The following is a 24,913-nucleotide window of genomic DNA, read 5'->3' as shown; positions in this document are numbered from 1 at the left end:
CAGCAATAATATTTTTTTGAAAAAATACTTTTAGCTTCCTTCTGGTTCTTGCCTTACCTCTTTGTCAAAAAAACCTGATTTGACTGTCCTTTCTTCTTCCAGTGATAGTCTTTGCATTGTAGCTTTTAAACCTTTCCTTGGAATTACTATGATGGCAATTTCTATAGAACTTGACAAATTAAGACCAGTCTTGGTTCCTCTTGTCATGGTTCATTTAAGGGACTGTTTTGTGTGGTTTTGTTCCCAGCACTGTAGTCACTTCTCTGCTACTTCTCCTTCAGAGGAGTCTCCTCTTGGGTTTTTCTTTTTAGAGACAGGAGGAATTGAGTAACAGTATGTACAGAATAATTACATTTCACTCTAAGAAGCCATTCTCCCAAAATATAGCTCTGTCATCGTTCCACCACATTGCTTATGTGTTGCTTTTTCTCTCTCCTTCACCTGCCTGGACTTTTCAGGCTGTAAACTCTTCTGGGCAGGATCCTGGCACAGTGAATCTCCGTGCTTGGTTGGTCCATGTAATAACGATGATTAATTGTGATGCTAGTATAGTTAGGGTGGAATTCATCTTCCTTATCTTGAGACAACTGAGCTAGTTACCCTCAGCTCCTTTTAGAGTCGATGACTTATTTTAGGATCAGCTAAATCACCTTTTGGTGATACCTGTCATCCCGTGGACTGTAAAATAAGCCCAGAGTAACGTGCACTGACACCTTATCCCTCTTACAGCTGAATATGTGGAACTGAAAATAAGTTGTTTGTCATTTGTATTTTGTTTATGGATTGGAAGCAATTGCGGGGTTAACCTATGTGCTACATGGTCAGCGCCTGGGTTATTAACACAGTCTTAATGCTCGCATTATAAATCAAAGGGCTTATGTACAGAATGCCCTGGGGGAGGGATTGGGTTTGTATGGCTGTGAACGTACAGCATCTTCTCAGTGGAATGTGAGCTTGTGGTGTGGCAACCTGTGGTGATGGAAAGACGGGAGTTGGAGAATCCTTTTTTAGAAGTGACGTGAAAGGGTAACGCCCTGTGACTCAAACACGAGTGACAAGGATCCTGCGGTGTTTCTGAGGTGTGAGCAGGACCTTGCGACCCGTCAGTTCCCACCTCTGCGACTCAAGCGTAGTGTGTGCAGGGAGAGGGTCTCACCAGACCGGCGCAGCTCTGTCTTATCCTTTGTATCCAGCTGATGCGTTGCCTACTTACAAAAGAAATTCTTGGCTTTCTGGTACTTCAGGACATTAACCAGCACTTTATACTATTTGATTTGCCCTATTTCCAGTTATATATGTACTTTTTATTTCCTTTGTGATATTCTGGTTCTCTGTCTCAATAAAGCCATCCAGCTTTTGTTTTTACTACTAGGAATAGCATGGAATCATCAGTGAATGTCGTCTCATTATTTGTCCTTTCTCCAGCCCACTTATGAATGCATTAAAGAGTTCAGGCCCTAACCAGTTTCTCTGAGGCTCAACTGATGACCTCCCTGGCCAGTTTGCAGCAGACCAATTTTAATGTTTTCTCTTTATTTCCTGTCTTTTAAACAGTTATCTATCCATTAATGGATTTTCCTTTTAGTTTATGGGAACTTTGGCGATAGATTTTCTGGAAAGCTTTTGGAACTCCAAGCAGACTACATAAACTGTATTTTCATTTTTTGGATGCATGATAATTCTACAAATCTAGTAGAGGTCCCCAGTGAATTATGACTTACTAAAAAGACTCTTCATCAATATGTCAAGTTTATTGAATCTTTTTTGTAATTTCTATCAGCCTGCTTGTTCTGAACATCAGACCTCTTCATTTGTAGAGTTTTGCGTCACTCTAGATCCCTTTTAAAAAAAATAAAAAGATACATTTGCCAACTTTCAGTGCCCCAGAACTGAGGCAGTTTTAGGCAATTAGTTACGCGCTATAGTTAATAGTTCAGCTATTTCATACTTGAGCTCCCTCAGAAGTTTGAGAGAGTACCAGCTGATCCCAGCAATTTATTATTGTTCATTCTGTTGATTTGTTCTGTAATGTATTTATATGACACTTCAACTTGAGACAGGTCTTCCACCATGTCCTCTGTGGCCTCAGAAACTTCCTGAGTTCACGCACAGTGAATATGTCAGCTCATTGAGTTTTTCTGCTATGGCCTTATCAAACCTAGGTGCTCCTTTTTAACTTTATCTCCTCTTGGCTTTCATAAATACTCAATCTTCCTATTTTTTATATACTTACGGTGGGATTTGTTATTAGACCTTAAGCTTTTAGCAGGATGACCCTTAATCTTTGGCTGGGATCTCTTGTGTTTGTTTTGTTTTGTTTTGTTGATCTATCAGTTTGCTGTTTTCTTTATTTAAACCTGACGTGACGTAACTGTGTCCTTTACTGTTCCACTTAGCTGGTCTGACTCTAATCTCTCGGAAGTCTTTCTCCATAGGTTGTGCCCTTTTTGGAGCGTTGGTATAAATATTAGACAGGTGTGTGCCATTTGCAAACATTTTACCCTTTTTAACCACTCCTTTTAAACAAACCTTCTCATTTTTATATTGTTTCCAGTTTTGAAGTGAAGGACTTCTGTAGTAAATTTTGCTTCACAGACACGTTGGATCCAAGTACATAATGTATGTTGTTACTCTTTGTGGTCACTTCTGAGCAATGCTGCCAGATGTGAGAGACATTTTGCGGAACGAACAACCCAACAAACTATGACTCTTCAGCCTGGAAAAGAAATGCCTGAGTTTAGGATACTATCAAAAGCTCATAAAATCAAAGGTGACATGCAGAAAATGAATAGGGAACAATTCTTCATTGTCTTGTCTTACTGGCCATCAGGCAGAATTGTGAGGTGGCACATTCAGAGTGTACAACATTTAGAGACCAGAGATCCAGTTACCTGGTAGCCTGACTCCTCATCGTTATTGTGTTCTCATACTCCAAGACTGTAGGTGTAGGTTTTTTAAGAACTTATACAGTTTTTTTAGATAAAGTAATCCATAATATATGGGTTATAATAATGATTTTTGAATAGCTACATGTTCATCTCTTAATGTCTTTGTCGAGACATTTCTGATATGGAAATATCCAATATCTGGGTTTAAGTCTCAATTTCATAATGCTACATATCTGAAATTAATTCGATAGGATATAATAACCGAAGATTCAGGCCCTGATTCTTTTGTGGGTAAGGTAATGAAATAACCAGGCTGTTTTCCACAGTGTTTCAGTGTAAAGAATATTGAATTGTTCAATACATTTTTGTTTTGTGGGCTTTCCAGGATTACTTTTGGGAACCCTGAGTCATATAACATACCTTCCAGTTTTCTGATACAGATTTGAAGGAAATAGAGAGTCAGTGGTTTAGTCCCTGCTCACAGATCTTTGTTCAAGCTGAGTGCACCAATTTGTATTGTAGATGTGACTTTTTCTCTTCTTAGACCACATTTCCTTTTCAAAAACACATGCTATTGAACATTGTTAAGTTTGGCTCTGTTGTGGACTGTGACTAGAGCACTGGAGTTATCTCCTCAACATTAGGATAATCTTAAAAGAAAACAGTATCTTGAGCGTTTCTTTTGCCACTTATTTAGGTGTAGATACTGATTATATGTAGCATTTAAATTTCTCAGTGGAACATGCTTCTAGCTGCCGGGTCATTTGGGGTAAGGTGTGATAATTTTGATCCATTCTGTGTTGTTTATGAGGTTGTACTTCATTTATGGCCCTAAGGGATGGAGGGAGGGAAAAGGTTAAATTATTTAATTTAGTCTGAATGTGCTGGGAGGGAAATAATTTGAAAACATGATGGAAAACTAAACCTCTTACTGAAAATAATATTGTGTCATCGTTTTCTACCCCATACAAAGTTTACCTGTTTGTTTCAATAGTGGTGCCGTAAGTGCTGTTTTTCTCCTTTGGCTCTTCCCACAGATAAGTTTTAAAGGATTTTGGTCTGATACATAGAGCTGGACAATATAGTAAAAATGAACTAGTTGAAAATGCCCCTGCTCATTGCAGGGGGCTGGATGAGATGACCTTAAAGGTCCCTTCTCAAACCAAACCCAAACGAAATTAAAAAATGAAATGAAATGAAATGAAAAAACTACTTTTGAAGTTCTATTTTTTTTTTCTGTAAAAAACAAACATAGACATCCCAGAGTACTAATATATAATTTATGTATTTAAACTCTTTTAAAGGAGATTCGCAAAGCCTCTAATGCCATTGTACTTTTAACTTTCATTTTTGCTTCATCTGCATTGAATCATCTTTTACAACTTAAAACAGAAATTGGGTTTATTGAAACATTTCAGTTCTGATTATTTTTTAATAAAGATGAAGAAGTCTAACCTAATGAAATCACTGGAATGAAATGAGAAAAATTCAAAAAAATTAATAAGCTGAAGACTTGAAGATTTTATTAAGTCACATTTGGCTGTATATTCTCAGTGTGTACTGTCTTGGATCAGTAGGGTGAGAAACACGCCTCGTAAGGAACAACCTTTGCACCGTGAGAGTGACTTTTTCTGTTATGTTTCCAGAAGAGCTACTAGAAGCGAATTACCAATAGTTCTTGCGTGTGTAACTTCTGTGCCTCTAATCTCAGAACTGGGGTTTGATATGAGCAGTAATACTGGATTCAGAGTTTTTCCACCCTCCCTATAGCTCAGATCTATAAATATGTTTTGTAGAATGTGTGCACATCTGTCAGTCTATCTGTGAAACATCATAATGTACAGGCAGCTTTATGATTTATGAGTTCGCAGGCTTTTTTCATACTCTTAGAAATAAAATGCATCCTGCTGCGTGCAGATTATCTGATAATTCAGTGTTGCACCGTGTGGGTATATTTGCAGTATAAAGGGTGCGGTTTGTACCTGGCTGTGCAAGCCTCGAGTCCGATGTGGCAGGTTCTTGTATTTGTGACTATTCCCCCGCATGTGGATCTGCCGGGAGTTTTTCGAGCCCCGTTTCTGTTCCGATGACCTTGTCCTTGCCTGTGTTGTTCCAGGGCTGCCTTCCCTTTTCCCTTTAACAGGTGAAGCAATTCCTAGAAGGACTTTAACAGCGCTCCAGCTGCTGCTCATCCCAGCTTCTGCTTGACTCTGTTAATTGCTCTGTGCATCCCCATTCTTACCCATATGCTTGGAATTTGGAAACTGCATATCTGCCTCTTTCATAGGCAGCAAAACAACCTAGTAAGAGAGATGTCCTCTCCCTCCCCCTTCCTTGCCAAGTTCAAATCTCTTTCAGTCTTCTTTTTCCTATCTCCTAATGGCATCTCAGCTCCTAGATTTCTAGGCGTGAAAGAAAAGTGTGCTTTCTTAACTCAGCCTGCAGTGACAGCTGGCTACTACTGTGATGAGCATCTCAAGGAACATCTAGATCACTAGAATGTATAGGCTTATTGTAATTATCCGTACAATTTTCTCGCTTTCACTCCTTCTGTTATGAACTTTTTAGCAGCAGACCATTTCTACCAGTGCACAAACCGTAACATCACATGACATTGACTTTACTCAAACCAGAAGATTTTTGTGCCAAGGTTGTAACATTGTATCATTACTTCATTGTATCTGTGTGAAAATTTTAATTTCACGCCCTGCGGACTTCACTGTCTCTGTGCACTCTGCTGGTGTTGTTGCATAGAAGGGTAAGTCCCTGGGTCACATTCATTTTGTAGTCTGTTTTTTTTCTTTTTTTTTTTAATAAGAGTTCTGTTTCCTTCTAGAGGTCTTCCTGTAAAGTTAACTGGGGATTTCTGGTTAAACTTAGGATACTAAAAATGTTTTTACTAAGCTTCTTAAAGTGTGAATATGACCTTATTCAAAAAGAAAAAGTGTGTGTGGGGTTGTGTGCTACACTATAATGTTTGCCAGTGATTTGATGAAGTATTTGTGGAAGCGAGAGAAAACCCTTAGATTTCCCATACAGCCAATGTGGTTTTAATGAGTTGTAAACCATCCTGGGCAGAAGCCCTTGGTTAATGTTTGGATTCATTTATGGGGCTTCCTGGTTCACTGGCACTTGTATTTTAAGTTTTCCTGGTTCCACCATGCTTGTACTGTGTGAGTAAGTCAGTCAGGTCCTTGCTAGTCACTTCTTGCCCTTTTGTCACGTGCTGTCCATGAAGTTTAGTATGTTTATGAAGAGAAATACCCCACTACAAAGTCACAGAAGAGCTGAGCTTGAGAGCACTTCTGGACATCATCTACTCCGAGCTCCTGCTTTGAGCAGGGTCAGCTAGAGCAGGCTACTCAGGACTGCATCCATCAGGTTTTGAGTATCTCCAAGGACAGAGACTTCACAACCTCTCCGGGCAACCTGTGCCAGTGTTCAACTGCCTACATGGTAAGGAAGCTTTTTTCCTTTCCATTTGAATGGGATTTCTCATATTTCAGTTTGTGCCGATTACCTCTTGTTCCTTCGGTGGGCACAACCAAGAAGAGCCTGACTTTGTCTTCTTTCCTCCCCTAATCAAGTATCTGTACACATTGGTAAGGTTGCCATGAGCTGCCTTTACTTACAGTCCCACCTCTCTCAGACATTCCTCATATGTCAGATACTTCAGTTCCTTAGTCATCTTCATCTTCCTTCACTGAACTTGCTCTAGTGTTTCCGTATCTCTCTTGTACTGGAGAGTCCCACACTGGATGATGCAGCACTCCAGCTGTTTTCCGCCAGGGCTGAGTTGAGAGGAAGAGCCACCTTCCTCGACCTGCTGACAGTGATGGCCTTTGCTGGCTTATGTTCAGTTTTTGTTTGTCAGGACAGCAAAGTGTCCATGTCCTCCTCTGCAAAGCTGCTTTTCCACTCTGTCAGCCCTGGTGTATACTGGTACCTGGGGTTTTCCCCCCCACCAAGTGCAGGATTTCACATCTCCTATTGTTTGGTGTTGTGAAGTTCTTGTTGGGACCATTTCTCCTGCCTGTTGAGGTCCCTCTCTGTACACTTTCTGTCCCCTCTCAGCCTAGAATATATACAGAAGAATATGGGAATGACATATCATCAGTCCCTTGAGCCATTAAATGTCCTGCCTTATTTTGTAGCGTATCAACGACCTTATGTAGTTTCTGACAGAAACGTGGACTATCTGCAGGTGTATGGTTATCGAAAAGTAATTCTGCAGAGCCTGAGATCATCTTTGCTAGTTACTGCTGGGAATGAACAAACTAAAATTTCTCTTCCCTGCCCATCTGTTCAGCAATCGAAAGTAGGTAATTTATCTCAGTGGGACAGCTACCACCTGCGTAAAGTTTTTGAAAGAGGTTGTTAGTGTACGATGACTACAGCCGAGGGACACCAGGCCTGAGCGCCTCGTATTCCATTCTTTACTGCTGTTTTTTTCCTGTGGATAGCCTTCTCACTTGGTACTTGTGCAGTGTCAAGCCTGTTCAGTGCCTGTGTCCCGGTGAAGCTCAGGATGACACAACCTGCTTTGCCACACAACATGCTCCTGTGCCGTCTGCCTGCGTCTCCTGGCCAGCAGTTGCCCCTCTTTGACATGCTAAACCAGGCACCGCCAGCACGCCGCATTTCTCACAGCTACTGTTTTATCTCAGTGACTTCCTCTGAATTATGTATCCTCATCTTTGATGTATGAAATCTCAGCTGATTTAAAGATTACCCCGGAGAGTTCAGCACACCTGGAGATGAATGGAGCGGCAGAAAGTCCCAACCCTTCCATACCAAAGGCTGAATGGAAAGTTTTACGGGAATTGGATACTGGAATATGGTTTTTATGGTAGCGTTGTTTGAACACGTATGGTCTGCACCCAAGCAATCAGTAGCTTGGGATGCCAAGTATTTGTTGCAACATTTTCTCTCAGGCAAAATGGAGGCAAAATTCAAATAAAGAGCTGGTGAATAGAGAGATGGTGGACGGTTCTCTTAAGGCTACGTACCAAGGGTTTCACTAGATAATGTATCCGAAACTATGTGTGCCTCTGTCTGGGAGGCGAGTAGAACAGAGTAAGTGAATGCAAATCTGGCTGAAAAGCAGTTGCTATCTGATGTGAGGCTTCTGAGTACATTTTGAAGGACAAAGAAGCAACTGAGCATAAACTACATATATAATGTCAGAAAGATACAGAATCACAAGGCATATAAAGCTTAAGCGCTCTAGCGTATGAAGCATACTTCAGTTTCTTCAGTGGGCATTGTGGTCACTGCTCCCTGCAGAAATTAGACTTTAGATGAATTGCAAGGTCTTATTCACCTCTCTTACGCTACCATAACTGGCGTAAATGATGTCAGTTACTATGTCATTAGCATTAATGAAGTGATGCCAATTAGAAGCTAAGAGCAATAAGCAGAGCTCATGTTTGTGATGCACTCTGGGCTTTTTGCGAGGCACAGTATGTCCACTCTGTCTTTTAACTATTACTGTAGTTAAAATTTAAATTCCTCTGGATCTCTAGATATTTTCAGCCCCAGTAGCTCCCCAGCACACCATACTGTGAGACATCCTTTTCTCTCCCATCTCTCCTGCTACACACCCATCTCATGAACAGAGAACAGCAAGGCATTGCTTTTTCTAATAAAAGTTGTTTTTAAGGTCACTTGTGCTCTTTCTCTTTTCCTCCCTGTTCCCTGCCAAGGGATTGCTAGCACAGGCACAGGGGCTATTGCCATGGCCTTGCTGTTCAGGGATCAGGAGCGGGAAGGTGTTCCCATTTACCTCTGGAGTGTAATTCTGACTGATGGGTTCTTATCAGGTTTGCCAAGTCCATCCATCCAATTGTCTGTTTCTGTTTTGAAGACCAAGCAACCATAAAGTTGAAAACTGTGGTGTATTTTTGGAATCTGAATTTTCAGACAATGCGTTTATGAATTATTTATGGAGAATGTGTTTTCAGTAATGTGCGGCATAAAACGGAATGAATGCGTATCCATACTTGCCCTGAACTCTCCAAAGTGCATGCTAATAAACAGAATGATAACCTACCATCACTTTTGCCCTGTAAGATTTACAGTGCAAGCACTTTCTTGTGTGGTTTAATTCAAGTCAGTTTGTCAACTTAAAGCTCTAGTGTTTTGTTTTAAAGTACAACTTGGTGAGTGATTTTCTATTACTTAAAGAAATCTAACTGCTTTTTCCCCCCTATTTCTACCAGACTTAGTGTCTGTAAATTTTTCTAGTCATTTTGGCGTAGAGCCACGACAAATTATGCTTTAATTCGCAATTAGAAGGAAGCGGCAACTGTGCAGAGCGGCAAACCTTTCATTTACAATGGCCGTTACACAAGATCATAATTCTACAGAATGATTAAGATATTGAAGAATAATTAAGATATCTTTAGGTTTTTGGCCATTTGGAAGTCCTGGGCTTATTTAATTTTTTCAAACCTCCCTGAAACAGCTTTTTCCATAATGACAGTAATACAGGACTCTATATTATCACAACTTGGTGTTTACTGGTATCTGAATTGTCTAATGGTAACTTGTTTCCACTGATACAGCTGACAGGGCAGAGATAATTAAAAAACAGAAGAATCTGAGTGCTGAATTTTGCTATTAAACACTCCATGCCACAGCAGCAGAAATTAAGCTGACAAGCAGGAGAGGAAGGATCATACAGATCTACGGGAAGAGCTGGTGTTTAGGTGTAGCTATTGACTGCATGTAAAATATTTCACCAGGGTAGAAGGAAAGAAAAAGGTAAAATAAATAATTTCCAAGCGTACACTGAGGCATCTCATTCCCAGGGTGTAATATAAGAGAGCTTGCAGTACCTATTCACCCTGACAAAACAAATGGCAACAGGCAGGGAAGAAACCCAGAGCCAGTGGCAGAACTCCCATTGGCTTCCATAGGGTCACGATTCTACCCCAATATATACTTAAAACTACTGCAGTCCGATTTTGCTCCTCTGCTCGATGAGGTTTTAAATCTTGCACAGCTAGTAGCAGTTCTTGCCACAATGGTTAGAAAGTCAATGAAAGCTCACAGTTCAGTAACTAAATGACAAGGTACGAAACTTTAGAATCATAAAATGGTTATAAGTGCTTGACCTAAAACTATGCAGATCTCCCAGTGACTCTACAACTGAAGCGAAAAGTTGATTTATTATCAGGCAGGCTGGGAATTTGGACTGAGCTTGTGAAAAAAGACAGATTGCTAATCTATGTAGATGAGGATGGACTTTGCAAGCTGTATGTAGTAGTTCTTTTCTCCCCTCATCCATGCCCCTTAGAATTGTTTTGGAATTATTTAGTACCCACGAAGTTCTAGGCAGCGCACAGGGTGTAAGGTAGTCCCAGCTTTGCCGCAAGTACAGTAGGAAAAATGGAGATGAAATGTGAAAAAGGAATAAAACTAAGGGGCAACACTGAGACTGGCAGAGAGGAGGTGCAGAGTTGCACTTTGATTTACATATGCAACCCATTGTCAGAGGCTTTAGTACATTTTAAAAGCACAATTTTAAAGATGATTTGCTGAATTAGAGTTTGCTTTGAGGGGAAAGATGCTTGGGGACAAACTTGTAAGAGCAAAAAAATGAGAAGCTGTTAAGGCAAGAGGAGTAGGGGGATGAGGTATGGCAGAAAAGATGATGACAGCTTAGTTTTGGCCCAGAACAATAAAGGGTGAAGATCTTGCTGAAGATATTCTGTGATAACAGAGTGCTTAAAGGGAATAAAAGCTAAGCATGCTCAGAAGTGCAAAGTTATTATGTAATATCACAGCAGAATCAGGGCCTCAGGTGCTGTACATATACTGAGGTTCATTTTCTGATCTGAAGAGCTTTCAGACTTGATGAGACAGAAACGGGTGCGTGAAAGGGGAGAGAAGGACAATACAAACAGAGTGATTGCAGGGGTGGTTGTTAAACTCCACGGTAGTTCCGTGGTTCTGTAATTTCTTCCTTTTTGTACTAAAACTTCATTCTAAATTATTCTTCTGTCAATGGCAGATCTGATTTAAAAGGTTTCTTTACTTCCCAGCACTCGTGTCTTTGTTCACCCGCCCCCTTCCAGAATTATTACAACCTGAGTTATGCCAATTCAGCTGCCTGCAGCCATGCCTTACAAGAAACAATCTGCGGGTTTTTGTTGTTGTTATTTTTTTAGCTACTAAAAGCACACAGAGATAAAAACAATAAAGAAGCCCTTTCAGTTGCATTTGACAGGTTGGTAACTCGGCAGCAGGGGCTGAGCGAAAGTCCGATGAGGAAATAACAGAAAAGACTGAGTTACCAGAAGCAAAGAGGTTGGGTAACTGAGCGCTGGGAGCATTGAGATGGGTGTGCGAAAAGGTGAGGAAGGCAGGTGTTCGTCTCTGACTACTGGGCAAGTGAAAATGTCCTGTTTGTGTAGCAAGGAGGAATAAAAGCAGCAGTAACTCTTATTTCGGTTATGACAGATGGTTGGACACTATTGTACGTGAAGCCAGGGTGAAAAATGGGGAAGAATAATCTCTTATCAGCCCTGCCTTAGGGCACAAGCTTTTTGAGATGCTGTTGCTGGATCAAATGTCCAGTGCACTGGCTTTTGCCTGCTGTGCAAAAGGCTGGGGGCAAGCCATCAGCGTTCAGCCCCTTTCAAGACCAAGTCCTCTTTGCTCTATACTGCATTTTATCCCACCGGGGAGGGAGGGTTGTCCCGTAACATTGCCAAGCACATCTCATTTTGGTTAGCAAAGGTGTGATGATGTTACTCAATTCGGCTGCTTCTCCCCAGATTCTCCTGTGCAAAGGCTGTAATCTCTGATTCCATTTTCAACAAGAGTTGGTGGTAGTTGTTAGCAACCCTACAAGAGGAGGCACAGTGTTCGTTGGCACTGCAGACAGGCGTGTGTTGCAGTGCGGTGTACCGATATGTACGAACAAGAGAGGGACCTGTGGAGCAGGGAAGCAGCAGCAAAATGGCCTGAGTCCGCACAGACAAGTCTTGTGTGAGTGCTGGAGGGAGCTCATCTCCCCTCTGTTTCTGTGCAATCTGACCCGTGGAATATGGTGCTAATTTTGGGGTGATCACTTGCTATAAAGTTATTGTCAAAGAGCAGAGGGAGAGTGGCAAAATCTGTTGCTGTGCTAGAGGTATTGATTTATGAGAGAAGATTAAAATACATGTGGCTTAGATAAATGTTGACTGAAACTGGAGCAGAAGCAAGAAATGTAATATAGTTCCAATACTTAAGGAGCATTTGCACTAAAAAAGGAGATGGATTTCTCAGTACTGTGCCAGATCTTTAGCTATAACTAATAGTGTGAAGCTGTGAGGAAGAAAATCCTTTCTGTATATCTCTACCTGACTATCAGGAACATGTTTTTGTTTGCAACACATAGATTTTCCTCCTACCAAACTACCAAGCAAAAAATTCATGGAATGTTTGTGGTGCTTTTCATGCTGTTCTGATCTTCTGCATTATACCTTTCCTTCTGGACTTTGACTTGTCTATTTAGACCATGCGTTCTTTTGGAGAAAGGATTGCTTTTACAAGTGGTTGTAGAGCAGGTCCTCCGATCCTGATCAAGCCCTTTAGGCTATACCATAGTCTATAAATGAGTAATAATGGTAATGATAGCGTGAGATATGTTTGGCTGTGGAACGTCTTCCAAAGGAGGATAGTGAGAGGCTGATTGTAAGCAACAAACGTGAGGAAGCACACTGTAGGGAATGGTTCTCTGTCAGCAGGGAGATGGCTGGATGATATAAGTCTTTTCCTTCTCTAGGTTATGTTTCTGTGAATACTGCCTTGGAGAGTTCTCTAAAAGTCTCTGATACTGTAAGCTCTCTATTATGTGGGTGTGGGTTTTACAGCACTCCGGGAGGCTCTTGCTGAGGACACTGTGTAAATATATTCTGTTTTACATTGTGTGATGTATTTTAAATAAAAGGCTCAGATCTTTTTTTAATTGCCTTGAAATATTCTGCAGTCTGATCTTTTTCTTTAAGAATTAAGAAACTTTGAGATGCCTTTGGAAAATACAGACCTGTTACAGGCAAGAAATACATCCCAACCTGGAGTTGGTTTAAATACATATATACCTCTGTTGATTTTGTCTCCTCCTGTATCCCACAGTGAAATGTCTGCTCTGAGTCCCAACCTGCATGAAAGTAAAATGTGAATCTCAGGCTAACTGGCGCAGTCTGTTTGTCTCTGATTCTTGATTTAATCTTGTTCATTCTCTTGATGTTTCTGCCTCAAGAATTGCACTTATCTTCTGTCTTTTCTTGGTTTCAGCATCTTCAGAGTCAGTACATAGGAATATTCCCAAAGGGTGGTTTTTGGTCACTGAAGACACAGTACACATATGAAAGGCAGGTTCCCCTATCCCAACTCATGGCCTTTCAGGGAATGGCTGCAAAGTCAGCTTCTCTTTCTCAGCTTTCATTTTCTATCCAACCAGTCTCTAGTGTTCATTCACGTATTCATCTTAGGCTTGCTGGGTCTAATAGCATGTTGGTTAAAACCTGGCTTATACTCATAGAGCTGGGAAGGAGAAAAGAAAGAATCTGAGACTTCATCTCAGACTTAGGGATTCTGAACCCAGAAATCTGGTGACACAAAGGATCCAGCATACATAGTGCATTTGGATTTTCAAAAGGCCTTTGCCAAGATTCCAAACCAAACATTGATAAAGAAATTGAGTTTCTGCAGGACTGGAGGAAAAGTCCTTCTGTGAATTTACTGCTGATCAAATGATAGCAGACAAAGGGACTTAATAGTTGTTTTTCACAAGTGTTTGTTTTTCACAATGTTCTTTTGAGAAGAATCATCATTGGGGTCCTCTAGGAACCTACTGGGCTGGTTATTCACCAGTGACCTGGTGCTAGAAGTGAACAGCAAAATCTCCTGGGTGACCTAATAGATTTGTGGATGATACCAAGTTCTTTCAGATAGTCAAATGGCATGTCAATAGCAAGAAACTCCAAAAATGCATCAAAAATGAGTGGACAAAAAGGTAGTTTACTTAGGGAAGAGTCATCAACACCATGCCTACATGATACTGAACTCAGAGAAGGTGGTGACAATTTGTGAAGTCAAAAGCTCCCCAGGTCTTCACAAAAGCTTGTGGATGCACAAACCTTGGTGTACCCACATTTTGATTCCTGTGTGTATTTTTATTCTCAACAGAGACATAGTGGAATCTTGAAAAGATGCACAGGACAATTTTAAATGATCAAGGGGATGAAACAGCAGCCATAGAATGAGACAAGAAAAAGCTATGACTTTGGATAGGAAAAGACCAAATGAGAAAATGAACAGGATTTGCAAAGTTGTGAAGGTGGTAGATTGAGAGTGGACCTGTTGTTCACCAGATCCCACCAGCTGAGAGAGACTAATGGCAGTCAATCCTTAAAAAGCACTTGGTGACACTAGCAGGATTTCAGATTAAAACAGATGGAAGTATGTTTTTCAATAGCAATGAGCTTCCTGAGCTTGCTGTCACTGGACATTGTGGAAGCGGCAGGTTGAAAAACAAATCAGGCAAGTTTGTGTACAACAGGTTGGTACATGGATCTTGAAAGGACACACCAGGCACACACCTGTAGCATCCCTAATGCAATGATTGCGAATGCAGGAATAAAGATGGCAAAAAAGTGACTAAGGCTCTTTAATTTGGGTAGAGTTCCGCCCTTCATCTATAGCGCCTGGGTTAACTTGGGGGTGGATGATCGGTTGTCACAGCCAGTTCTTCCAGGTAACCTCCAGGTGTATCACTAGTGTGGTGTCTTCAAGTTTGGGGTAGTTTGACTCCTGAGTCCACTTCTTATCTGTATCTGTTTTTTTCTCTGCTTCTGTTTGCCCTGTTTGTTCTACTCAAATAGGGATTTGGTATTTGCTTTATAATAATAATAAGCTCAGTTTCCTTTTCTGTAAAATGGGTCTGTTCCTTACCTCTTGAATGTGTTTTTAGCCATATTTAGCATTTGTAAAGTGCTTGAAGGCAAGCGGTGTTTTATGAATACAAAGTAGTGTTAGGCTTTGTACTTAGGCACAATACTGTACCGTAATTCAAAGGCAATTCATGTAACATTAGTAAATCACTTTGAACTTTATGTTGAAAATATAAGCAGTAGTATAAAAATAAACCTTTTTATTTCCTCTGGTATATACAGTTAAATAAAGTAAGCCTATACAGCTACTAATCTCCAAATCCATATTGTGGGTATGCTTTGTTGAAATGCCATCACCTTGCAGAAGAGACATTCTATGTGTTTTGTACACATTTATGGTTGAAGAATAAATTTTCAGAGACTGTGAATGAAAAGATATCTCTGAACATACTGATCAAATAATATCTGACACTGCTGTTTTAAATAAATATACATATGTCTTACTGCCAGAGTATTTATGACTCTAATAAGTTTAGTTATTTTGCCTTATGGGGAAATTCCTGTTCCTCCAAATATCAAACTTGTTTGGAGTTGTGCTGTTTTTTCAGGAAGGAACAAATGATATTATTACTTAAATGGGACTGCACAATATGAAAACACAATAGTGTAGTTTAAAAATGGAACAGCTTGTAAGAAATATATTTTACAAGCAAAGGGAAATAGACAAACACTAAAAATTCAGTGACATATCCCAAATGTCTAAATAAATAAATAAACATCACTGTTCAGCCAGTTGATGCAGGGATGCTCTGTGGTTGCCTTCAAGAGCACCATTCTCTCTAATATCCTGATCAGTAATGAATTCTCCATCCTTTTGGCATAATCTGACCATTTCTTAGGTACTATACATTGTGGGGCTGTCTGAACTCTGATTGCCCAGCAGGTTTTGTTAGACAGAATACCAAGTGGTTTCAGATGATTTCTCAGCAACCATCCTGGGAATAAGTGGTCTTATGGTTCCCAGAGCAACAGCCACATTTCTGTGTTTGTCATAAAAATGCAAGAACCTTCCTTCTCATTCAATTTGGAAACACAGTGCAAAGTAAGATGCACCTGTAAATGTTCAGAGACTTATATTCCTGCTGCACGGCCAGTGAAGCAGAAATACAAGTGGAAGGGAGGATTTGGCTCTGTGCCAACCTGTGTTTATTTTTGTGCTGTTTTCCTCTTTAAAATGTGAACATTTAATGAGCTGTTCTGAATCGTAATGCTTTATGATGTTTTCTGTTACCTTAGTGATGGACTGCAAAACTCTTCTACATGAAGAGTTTATAAACTCTACTAGATACTTATTTAGTTAGGAGCCAGCTCTGAAAGTTTTAAACGAAATTTCCAAAATCACTGCAGGGGCTAAGGAGTCAAATTTCCAGCAACTTGTGTTAATTGTACAGGGGAGACTGAAGGAGTGCGGTCACAGCACCGTGCAGTGCCTGACCAGGTCAGATTTCAGAATCAAAGAATCATTTCAGTTGGAAGAGACCCTCAGGATCACCAAGTCCAACCATAACCTAACTCTGGCACTAAACCATGTCCCCTACGAACCTCATCTAAACACCTTTTAAACACCTTCAGGGATGGTGACTCCACCACTTCCCTGGGCAGCCTGTTCCAGTGCCTGACAACCCTTTCAGGGAAGAAGTTTTTCCTAATATCCAATCTAAACCTCCCCTGGTGCAACTGGAGGCCGTTTCCTCTCATCCCATCACTTGTTACTTGGGAGAAGAGACCAACCCCCCTCCATGCTGCATCCTCCTTTCAGGTAGTTGTAGACAGCAATATGGTCTCCCTCCCAGCCTCCTTTTCTCCAGGATAAACAGCCCCAGTTTGCTCAGCTGCTCCTCAGAATCCCCTTCACCAGCTTTGTTGCCCTTCTCTGAACTCTCTCCAACACCTCAATGTCTTTCTTGTCGTGAGGGGCCCAAAACTGAAAACAGAATTCAAGATGGGGCCTCACCAGTGCCCAGTACAGGGGGTTGATCACTTCTCTAGTCCTGCTGGCCACACTATTCCTGATACAAGCCAGGACGCTGTTGGCCATTTTTGGCCACCTGGGCACATGCTGGCTCTTGTTCCGCCGCTGTCACCAACACCCCCAGGTCCTTTTCCCCCAGGCACTTTCCAGCCACTCTTCCCCGAGCCTGTAGCGCTGCCTGGGGTTGTTGTGACCCAAGTGCGGGACGTGGCACTTAGCCTTGTTAAACCTCATACAATTGATCTCAGCCCAATGATCCAGGTGGTCCAAATCCCTCTGTATGGCCTTACTACCCTTCAGCAGATCATCACTGCCACACAATTTGGTGTCATCTGCAAACTTACTAAGGGTGCACTCGATCCCCTCATCCAGATCATTGCTAAAGAGACTAAACAGATTTAGCCGCCCAGGCCACAGTTCTGCACTGACCCAGCTGCACTGGTTTGATCCCTGTGGTACCTGCCTCTCAGTTAGTTTGGGCACCTCCGTGCTGCTCTCTGAGCCATATTTGGAGTTTTACCTTTTACATTAAAAGCAAAGGCAAAATTCCCTTATTGAAAGAAGAGCTTCCAAGCTTAACTCTCGTGCACAGTTCTGCCTTCCTCAGGCTTTGCACACTAATTTTTTGTGTTTCCTCTCCTGATGGAATTTTTGAAGATTTTATGATAAGATTTCTTTTGCCAAACTTTAGCCATCTAAATGGTTAGACTTCTAATCCAAACCTGCAGACTTTACAGATTTTCTTCTCCCATGATCAAACATGGAGATTTTCAGGCTTATGACATTTAGATGAAAAAATAAACATGTGAAAAGTGTCAAAACCAGGCTTAGAAAACTGATTGTTTTCCAGTCTGTTGCAGAGGTGCTCATTGACTTTTCAGCACGCTGGCAAATGTACCAAAAAGGTGAAGATGGACTGAACTATCACCATCCTTAAAGGGACAGTTGCCCACCTCATTTTCCTTCTGTTGAGAGGGAAAAACCCATCCAAGAAAATATGTGCAAGCATCTAGTACTGATGGAATGTTTAGTTGCTTGGTTGAATACCTATATATGAGGAATTTCTGTATGTGGCTTAATGTACAGTGCTGGTACTTCTACAGAATGTTTGGGAATTCTTTTCTCCTTGGGAAGCATGAACAACACGAGGGCACTCCTGTCTGTTAATTTGCATTAAAAGAGCATTCAGTATTCACCAGCAGTGTTTGCAGAATCAGTTTTCCTGTTTGAAATATTCTGACTCTTGGGTGCCAGATCCTGAAGCTTGAACTTCACTTTATCTTAAGTGTATTATTATTATTATTATTAATAATAATAATAAAGCCTGGTTTTACTTATGCATTTATTCAGACCATGCAAGGAATTGACATCCTGGTTTTAGATAAAGTTACATTTCAGGAACTGAGCATTCTGACTGTGTCTCTTTAAATATTTGGGTATAAATAAATGGTGAGAAAATTGTCTGTGTGAGCTTCGAACCATTCTAAGTCTACTCTGTTGCCTCCAGCTAGATGCTGTCTGATGTTGCCTAGACACACCAGGGCAAACCATTATCATGGGATTAAACACTAAATACCTGCAAGGAACATTCTCTTTATCAGATAGCGTTCTGTTAGCAGAGTTCATTCAATTTATTGCATATATAACTGTGGTGTCAAATAGACTGATGTACAACACCTGGTCTTTTACATAATCTTTGCTATTTGCTGCGCTTGTAATCTGCCAAATCATTTAGCCTTCCTGATAGCAGAAATGCTGTATAACTTAGATAAACTTGCAGAAGAAATGAACTCGAAGGTACTGCTGAAATCTAGGGCCTGCACGTTTGCTATAAATGCACTGGCTGGTTTGGTTTCCCCTACCTAATCTGTGATTGAATGTGGCTGCTGGAGAAATTGAAATTTTATGATAGCACTACAGTCAGAGGAGATAAGCATTTGTATGCTGGAGTAGATTAATCTAAAGAGAAATTTTAGGTGTGGCTAATGAAACCAGTGTATGTGTGAACTGGTTTTCTTTGGGGTTCAAAGCATCTGTGTATATCTCTATAGAGTCTAGTCCAAAACTTTCTCTAAATGAAAAGTCTAATATAGCTATGTGCCAGTTCTCACTGTCAGCAGCTTATTCAGTTTTACATTGGAGATGTCTTTAAGGAGCCTCAGTTTTTGGAGGGTACTTTCTCAGTGCTAATATAAACAACAGACCCCTTTAAAATGCTCTTATTTGCCTACCCAAAACCCGCATGTCCTTGTGAAATTTTGGTTGTGGTTTAGCCACTTACATGATCCAATTGAGACAACACTGAAGCTGTATTTTTTCATTTTTAGTCTGTCATTTTTGGCTATTAGGGGTGATTTAAACAGGCAGATAATAGAAAGACATGTAGGCAAGCTTAAAATGTGAAAAAGAAATTTGAAAAATGGGTTTCTGATTGGGTGGGAATGCAGGCTAGACATTGAAAGGAAAATAAAGCAATCTATAGATAGCCAAATAGAGAAGAGAGCCCTGTGAGATACTAATGTCAAGTTGGACTGTGTTAGAAACTATGGGAACTGTCAGACTGGAAGAAACAATAAAGATTGCAGGAAATAGTAGAGCGGATGTTTCCAAGCAATCATAGCGTAACTCCAGTGGCTGCCATTAACATCAGTATTAACACGTCAGTACCACAGTTAACTCCTTAGAGCTGAGGAGGTATTTCTGTATCTCATCCGTAACTACAAGTTACTTGGTCGTGGTTGGTTTTCTGGTGATGGCTGGAACATAACGCTCAGCCCTGCAGCTAATGAGGGATGCTTTGCATGGCTTTGCTAGTTCAGGGAAGGAAATTGCTTCACCTGGTGCTGCTTGCTGCTGCATGATGCTGTTGGGCAGCACAAGTGGATGCAGTGACTGCTGCTAGTCTTTCACACCAATAAACTGTTGTGAATATTTGTACTTAAGAATTTTTTGCCCTGTCTGAGTTGAGGAACCTAGTCCAGCTGTTTGGTTTAGTTGCTTATTCTTCCTAGTCTCCAACTGTCCAGAAAAACAGAAGCTTTTCTCAAAGCAGGAAACACCTTGAGATGTTTCCTTACACTATGGATGAACTCTTTCTGTTTTAAAGATAGGGACCCTATGGAAACCAACAAGCTACACTTTGATTGGATGCTTTGAATAATGTTCTGTGCATGTAAGTCATGGAATATGTGAAGTATTTCAGCAATGGGGACAGACTTTTTAGGAGGGCGTGTTGTGATGGGACAAGAGATAATGATTTTAAACTAAAAGAGGGGAGATTCAGGCTAGACATGAGGAAACATTTTTTTACAGATCTCAGTGACACACTGGCCCAGCTTGCCAAGAAATGTGGTCGATGCTCCATCCCTGGAGACATTCAAGGCCAGGCTGGACGGGGCTCTGAGCAACCTGATCTAGTTGCAGATGTCCCTGCTCATGGCAGGGGGTTGGACTAGATGACCTTTGAAGGTCCCTTCCAACCCTAATTGCTCTATGACCAGGCGTGTTGGTACTAAAAACAGGATGGAACAAAGGGGACTTTAACCTAAAACTTTTGAGTGATATCTCTTAGACTGGAGAACAGCCTCCCTGGGGAATCACTGGAAGCGGTCTTGTTTAAGACATTTAAAATTGGACAGGAGAAAATATATTGTAATGATCAATCCTGTGCTGGTATTTAGATCAGGTCTTCTCTTGTGTGAATATTAATAGGAAGTCTCTGTCTGAAGTAACTGCCATTATTCAGTGTGCATTACTACCTAACTAAGGCTGACTTGCAACCTTCCCCCACATCTGTACTCACACTTAAAGAACAGCCAGAGGAATGTTTAGGACCTTTACCTTCTCTCTTGGTGCCTGAAGTGTTGATTTGGTGTTGCCTTGCTTAGATTATATTCCTTTAGTGCTTCCACAGGACAGACTCCATATAGTGCACAGAGATTTACAGGAAGCACGTGTAGTTTGTGGCAATAATAATAAAGTCTCCTGCTGTTTTCAAACCCCTGGGAAACTAAATCAAGTGTAGAGGTCTATTCAAAAAAGTGCAGCATGTGTATAAGCTGCTTTACTGAAACCTATACGGGTCTGCCTTGTACCCATTCGATGTATTTGGCTGTCTTATCTCTTGAAGGTCTGTCCTCAGTCTCTGGAGTGTGACAAAGACATTACGCACCTCGAATGGAAAAGCTGATGAAACAGCTTAAAATAACCTGAGCAGCCATGCTTTGCCCACCTCTCTTTCACTACTTTTGATATTCCTCATAGGAACCCATACAGCAGAATTCTTTTTGTGCTGGTGGCCCCCATCAGACAAATCTGGGTCTAGCCTGAGTTATGAAGGCAGGAAGACTGGATTCAATGCCTGTGTGATGCTTAATGGAGCTCTATTTTCTTGTTGTGTTTTTGTAGGTATGAAGTCTGTCTTCTTGACCTGGTTGAAGCTATGAGTCCGATATCTGCCCCAGGAAACCTCTGCAGAGAATCTTACGACAGGAACAAAATGCACACACCTCATCGTGTGAGCCACAGGCCATCGTCCTTGTACCAGAGCCCTCGCAGCTCCAGAAGCAGAGCAGACGAGCTGGAGGAGAGCCGGCTTCTCGAGGAGATTTTCTTCATTTGACACACCTCATTGGCCTGCAGCCCTGCTGTAGAATTTTTAGGACCTTCTCACTGCTGATTTGTTTGTGTTAAAGTACTGTTTTTAAATTATTTGAGTGACAACTGCTTGTCTTCCCTCTTCTAAAACATAGCTAATTAGCATCCTGTTTCATTTTGGATTTAGTAATCATGGTGCAAGAATGTTGTTGGGATAGACCAATCAGAAAGCGTTAACTTTTTTTTCTAAATCTTTCATGTGCCAAGTAATCAATCTAAAATAGCATTTTTTTTAATCTGCAACATTTTCTAATAGATTGAAGTCACAGTTTTGCCAGCCTCATATCGGAAGTGTATTTCATTATCGATTTTTAGCTCTAAAGCATTTTGCAAGAACTGCCTAACATTCAAGAACCGCCACGTTCAAAGTAGATTATTTTCTAATTACACAAGTCTGTTTAAAACCTGGCATATTATAAAAGTACAAGCACTTTAGCACTTCTTCTCAGTGATTTTATGATCTACTTTTTCCTTCAACATGCTGATATTTAAAACGCTGGGTTTTAGGGGGTATATCATAAACTCAACTATACAATGTCTAATAACATTAATAGATGATGTTTCAGGCTGATATACTAGGCATCGGTTTGAGATATGTTCCTCTTTAAATCAGTGCTATTTGACAGAGTTTATGTGTTGGGTAACCTAACCCCGAAATAGCAGAACACAGCCACACACTGTAGTGGTCCAGAACCTATTTGATGTGCTTTTCAGGATGAAATATATATAGTAGTGGTAGTGTAAGAACAGTCTTAAGACATTTTCACTAACTTGCACTATTTTGATAGTGTATCCAGGCTCCATTGTAAATAAGACAAATCAGTAATTATTTCCACTAGCGGCTCGCAATGCACATTTCCCTGCCGGCTTTAATTATTCATGCTGTATCTATTTCAGTTTATTTAAATGCACTTCCATCTACTGCATGTACTTGGTTATTTAAAGAAATGTGCCGAATTGGTAAAAATGACTGCAGATTACAGGATTAATGGTCATTTTCTCCACAATGCGGTGTTCATATTTTATTGTAACAGTAGCCACCGGCATGTGTTCCTAGAAACATGAGGCTAAAATACTCATTTTGCACAGTAAAATTGCAGTGAGAGAAAGGCAGAACTGAGCCAGTACGGGCAAGTTCTAGGCCATTTGCTCCCAAATGCCACTTTGTGGGCCAGTACGGCTTTTCTGACGGTCTCTTTAGGCAACCCTGCTTATCTTAACGGCGTTGAGTTGCTGTGCCGATCCTTGGGGTATCGCCGCTGCCTCCCGTCAGTGTGGGATTTCTGGCTCGTGCCCCCGGCAGCATCGCGCTCTTGCAGCAACGAAACAAAAGGAGAAAGAAGGGGAAGATGAACCTCGGGTTGCTCTGAGCCATTTCATTCAGGCTCAGTCTTCATCGCTAATTAGGTGATATCCCTCTCTTGCATCCCAGCTGAATTTTAAAAGCTGCTCGGAGGACTTTAGAGGAGGGAAGCGGCATTACTGGAACAGAAAATGACTACTGTGGAAAGGCCCTGCTTGGTCTGTCCTGCTATCAGTGGAGTATTACAGTTCTTTCCAATATGTCCATCTGCTGTTGGATGCCCCTCTTGTTCTACTCCCTGAGCCTGCAAAGGCACAAGTTTCTGTTTAAAGCCCCAAAGACGTATTCGGTGACCTGACCCTGAGGCTGAATAGTCTGCTTCTTTAACAGGGCAGAGAAAGGGAGAGGAAAGAAGAGAAAAATGTATAAGGAGCAGCAGGAAAACTCTGGAAAACCATGAAGAGCTGACCATCACGTAGATCTTAGGGTTTTGGGTTGGTTTTTGGTGGTTTTTAGTTTTGTTGGGGATATTTTTTGTTGTTAAGGTTTGGCATTTATAGAGAAACAGTTCTCTGAGTTCAGTCCAATTGCTTCTCTTCTCTTTTCCAGTTTGACTGAAACTTTAATTGCCTTTTCTAATAAGTCCTAACTGACCTTTTGAAACAGCAACAAATACATGTATATCTCTTGAAAGGTGCCTTTGTGTACCCAATAGAGAACACTGCGTGGGTGCATTCTGTTCTTTGGTTCTTTGTGGGTGCCAATATTTAACTGCTTCAGAATTCCTTATGATCTGTTTTGTTCATTAACGATTCTAATGATGATTTTTGACTTGAATCTGTATTTTGGTAGTAGTTCTTTTTAAAAGGGCAGTGTCAGGGTTGTGGGCTCCGTGCTCAAGGTTCTGTCCATCAGTCAGAGCTACTTGGGAAGGTAAACATTTACAAAGCCAAGAATTCTAGAGCTAAAGTCGTTGAAATGTCTGATGGGTAAAGACCTGCCCATTTTAACTGTCTGTGAGATGTGGACAAAGAAACAAAAGCTATTAATCTGGTAGACCCTCTGAAAAATCATTATTTATAATGCTGGCTCTTGCTCTAGTTATCAGCAGTACATTAGGAATAGTGTTTAGCAGTCAGTGCAAGCGAAGATATTTTGCCATGAGGCACTACAAAGTTGAAGTTATTAAAACATTTATAGCCTTAGGAAAAAAAAAATCAATGGTTGTCAAATAGGAAAGGACAAAATCAGTAGCTGGGACTGGGAAGGGAATTGTTCCCATCTGCAAAAACAGTAGAGGAAATCATTTGACAGTGTCCTTTTAAGTTTAAGCTCCTATATTAGGAAGCTGCTGCTGGGGAGTTTGTCCAGCCGTAGATTGTTTGTCCACAGTGTTCCCAGTTAATATGCTTCAGCTACACATTGGGCTGTGTTTCACATGGGGCTTTGTGGAGTAACGTGACATCTGCTGAGGCTTCCACCCGTGCCTTCGCTCTGTGTCCTTCCCAAGTGGCTCATACACACTCACTCACCGAGCTTTGTGTAGTCGTTGCTTTTGTGCACCTCGCATGCCATGGACGTGTGGCAGTCACACCCTTTCCACTTCTAGTGTCTCCATTCTCAGTTGAATCTCATCCTGAGCATATATTTATATACGTATGTGATGTCTTAATCTAATAAATTATCTGGGGATTTCATTTATTCTTCCAGACTTTGATTTGACTTATCTTCTGGTTTGTTTTGTCTGGCTCAGATGTAAATTCTGCCATTGACAATATGTTCTACTTTCCACATCTTGTCATATATATTGTGAATCTCCAGTTTGCTAAGGTAGATGAGGAACCCATTTTAAGCCTTCTCTTCCTCTCCAGGGCATGGTTTTTGCTGTGAGAAGAAGCAAGACCTCTTCTGGAGCTTGAGGGGGAGAGAGAGGTCTCAGAATACAAAAGAGAAGAGAATGGGAGAGCCAGCACCATGCTTTGGGGCAAAATAGTGGAAATAAAGAGTAAGAAAAAAGGATGGAGGCAAAAGCAAGGAAGGACAAGTTTGCAAGTCAGAGAACTGTACCAAAGGATGACAGAAGGTATAGGTTGAACGGAGCTGAGCCAGACGGTGGAGACAAGTTGTTAAAATATAGTAAGTTGAT

At 41.0% G+C, this 24,913-nt stretch overlaps 1 protein-coding gene across 5 annotated transcripts in view; it reads left to right on the top strand.

Annotated features, from left to right (window-relative positions):
* Positions 1-24,464, top strand: part of KIAA1328 (KIAA1328 ortholog) — a 177,156-nt gene extending 152,692 nt beyond the window's left edge. For all 5 annotated transcript variants that reach the window (XM_065046945.1, XM_065046943.1, XM_065046946.1 and 2 more), the window contains one exon: positions 21,216-24,464. In XM_065046945.1, the coding sequence (XP_064903017.1) occupies positions 21,216-21,429 (214 nt within the window). In that variant the 3' untranslated portion in view covers positions 21,430-24,464. The remainder of the gene's footprint in view (positions 1-21,215) is intronic.
* Positions 24,465-24,913: the final 449 nt, after the last annotated feature.

This window comes from Columba livia, chromosome Z (assembly GCF_036013475.1).
Source record: "Columba livia isolate bColLiv1 breed racing homer chromosome Z, bColLiv1.pat.W.v2, whole genome shotgun sequence".
Classification (NCBI taxonomy): Eukaryota; Metazoa; Chordata; class Aves; order Columbiformes; family Columbidae; genus Columba; species Columba livia.
Note: the sequence above shows the minus strand (reverse complement) of the source record. Positions and strands in the feature narration are given on the sequence as shown.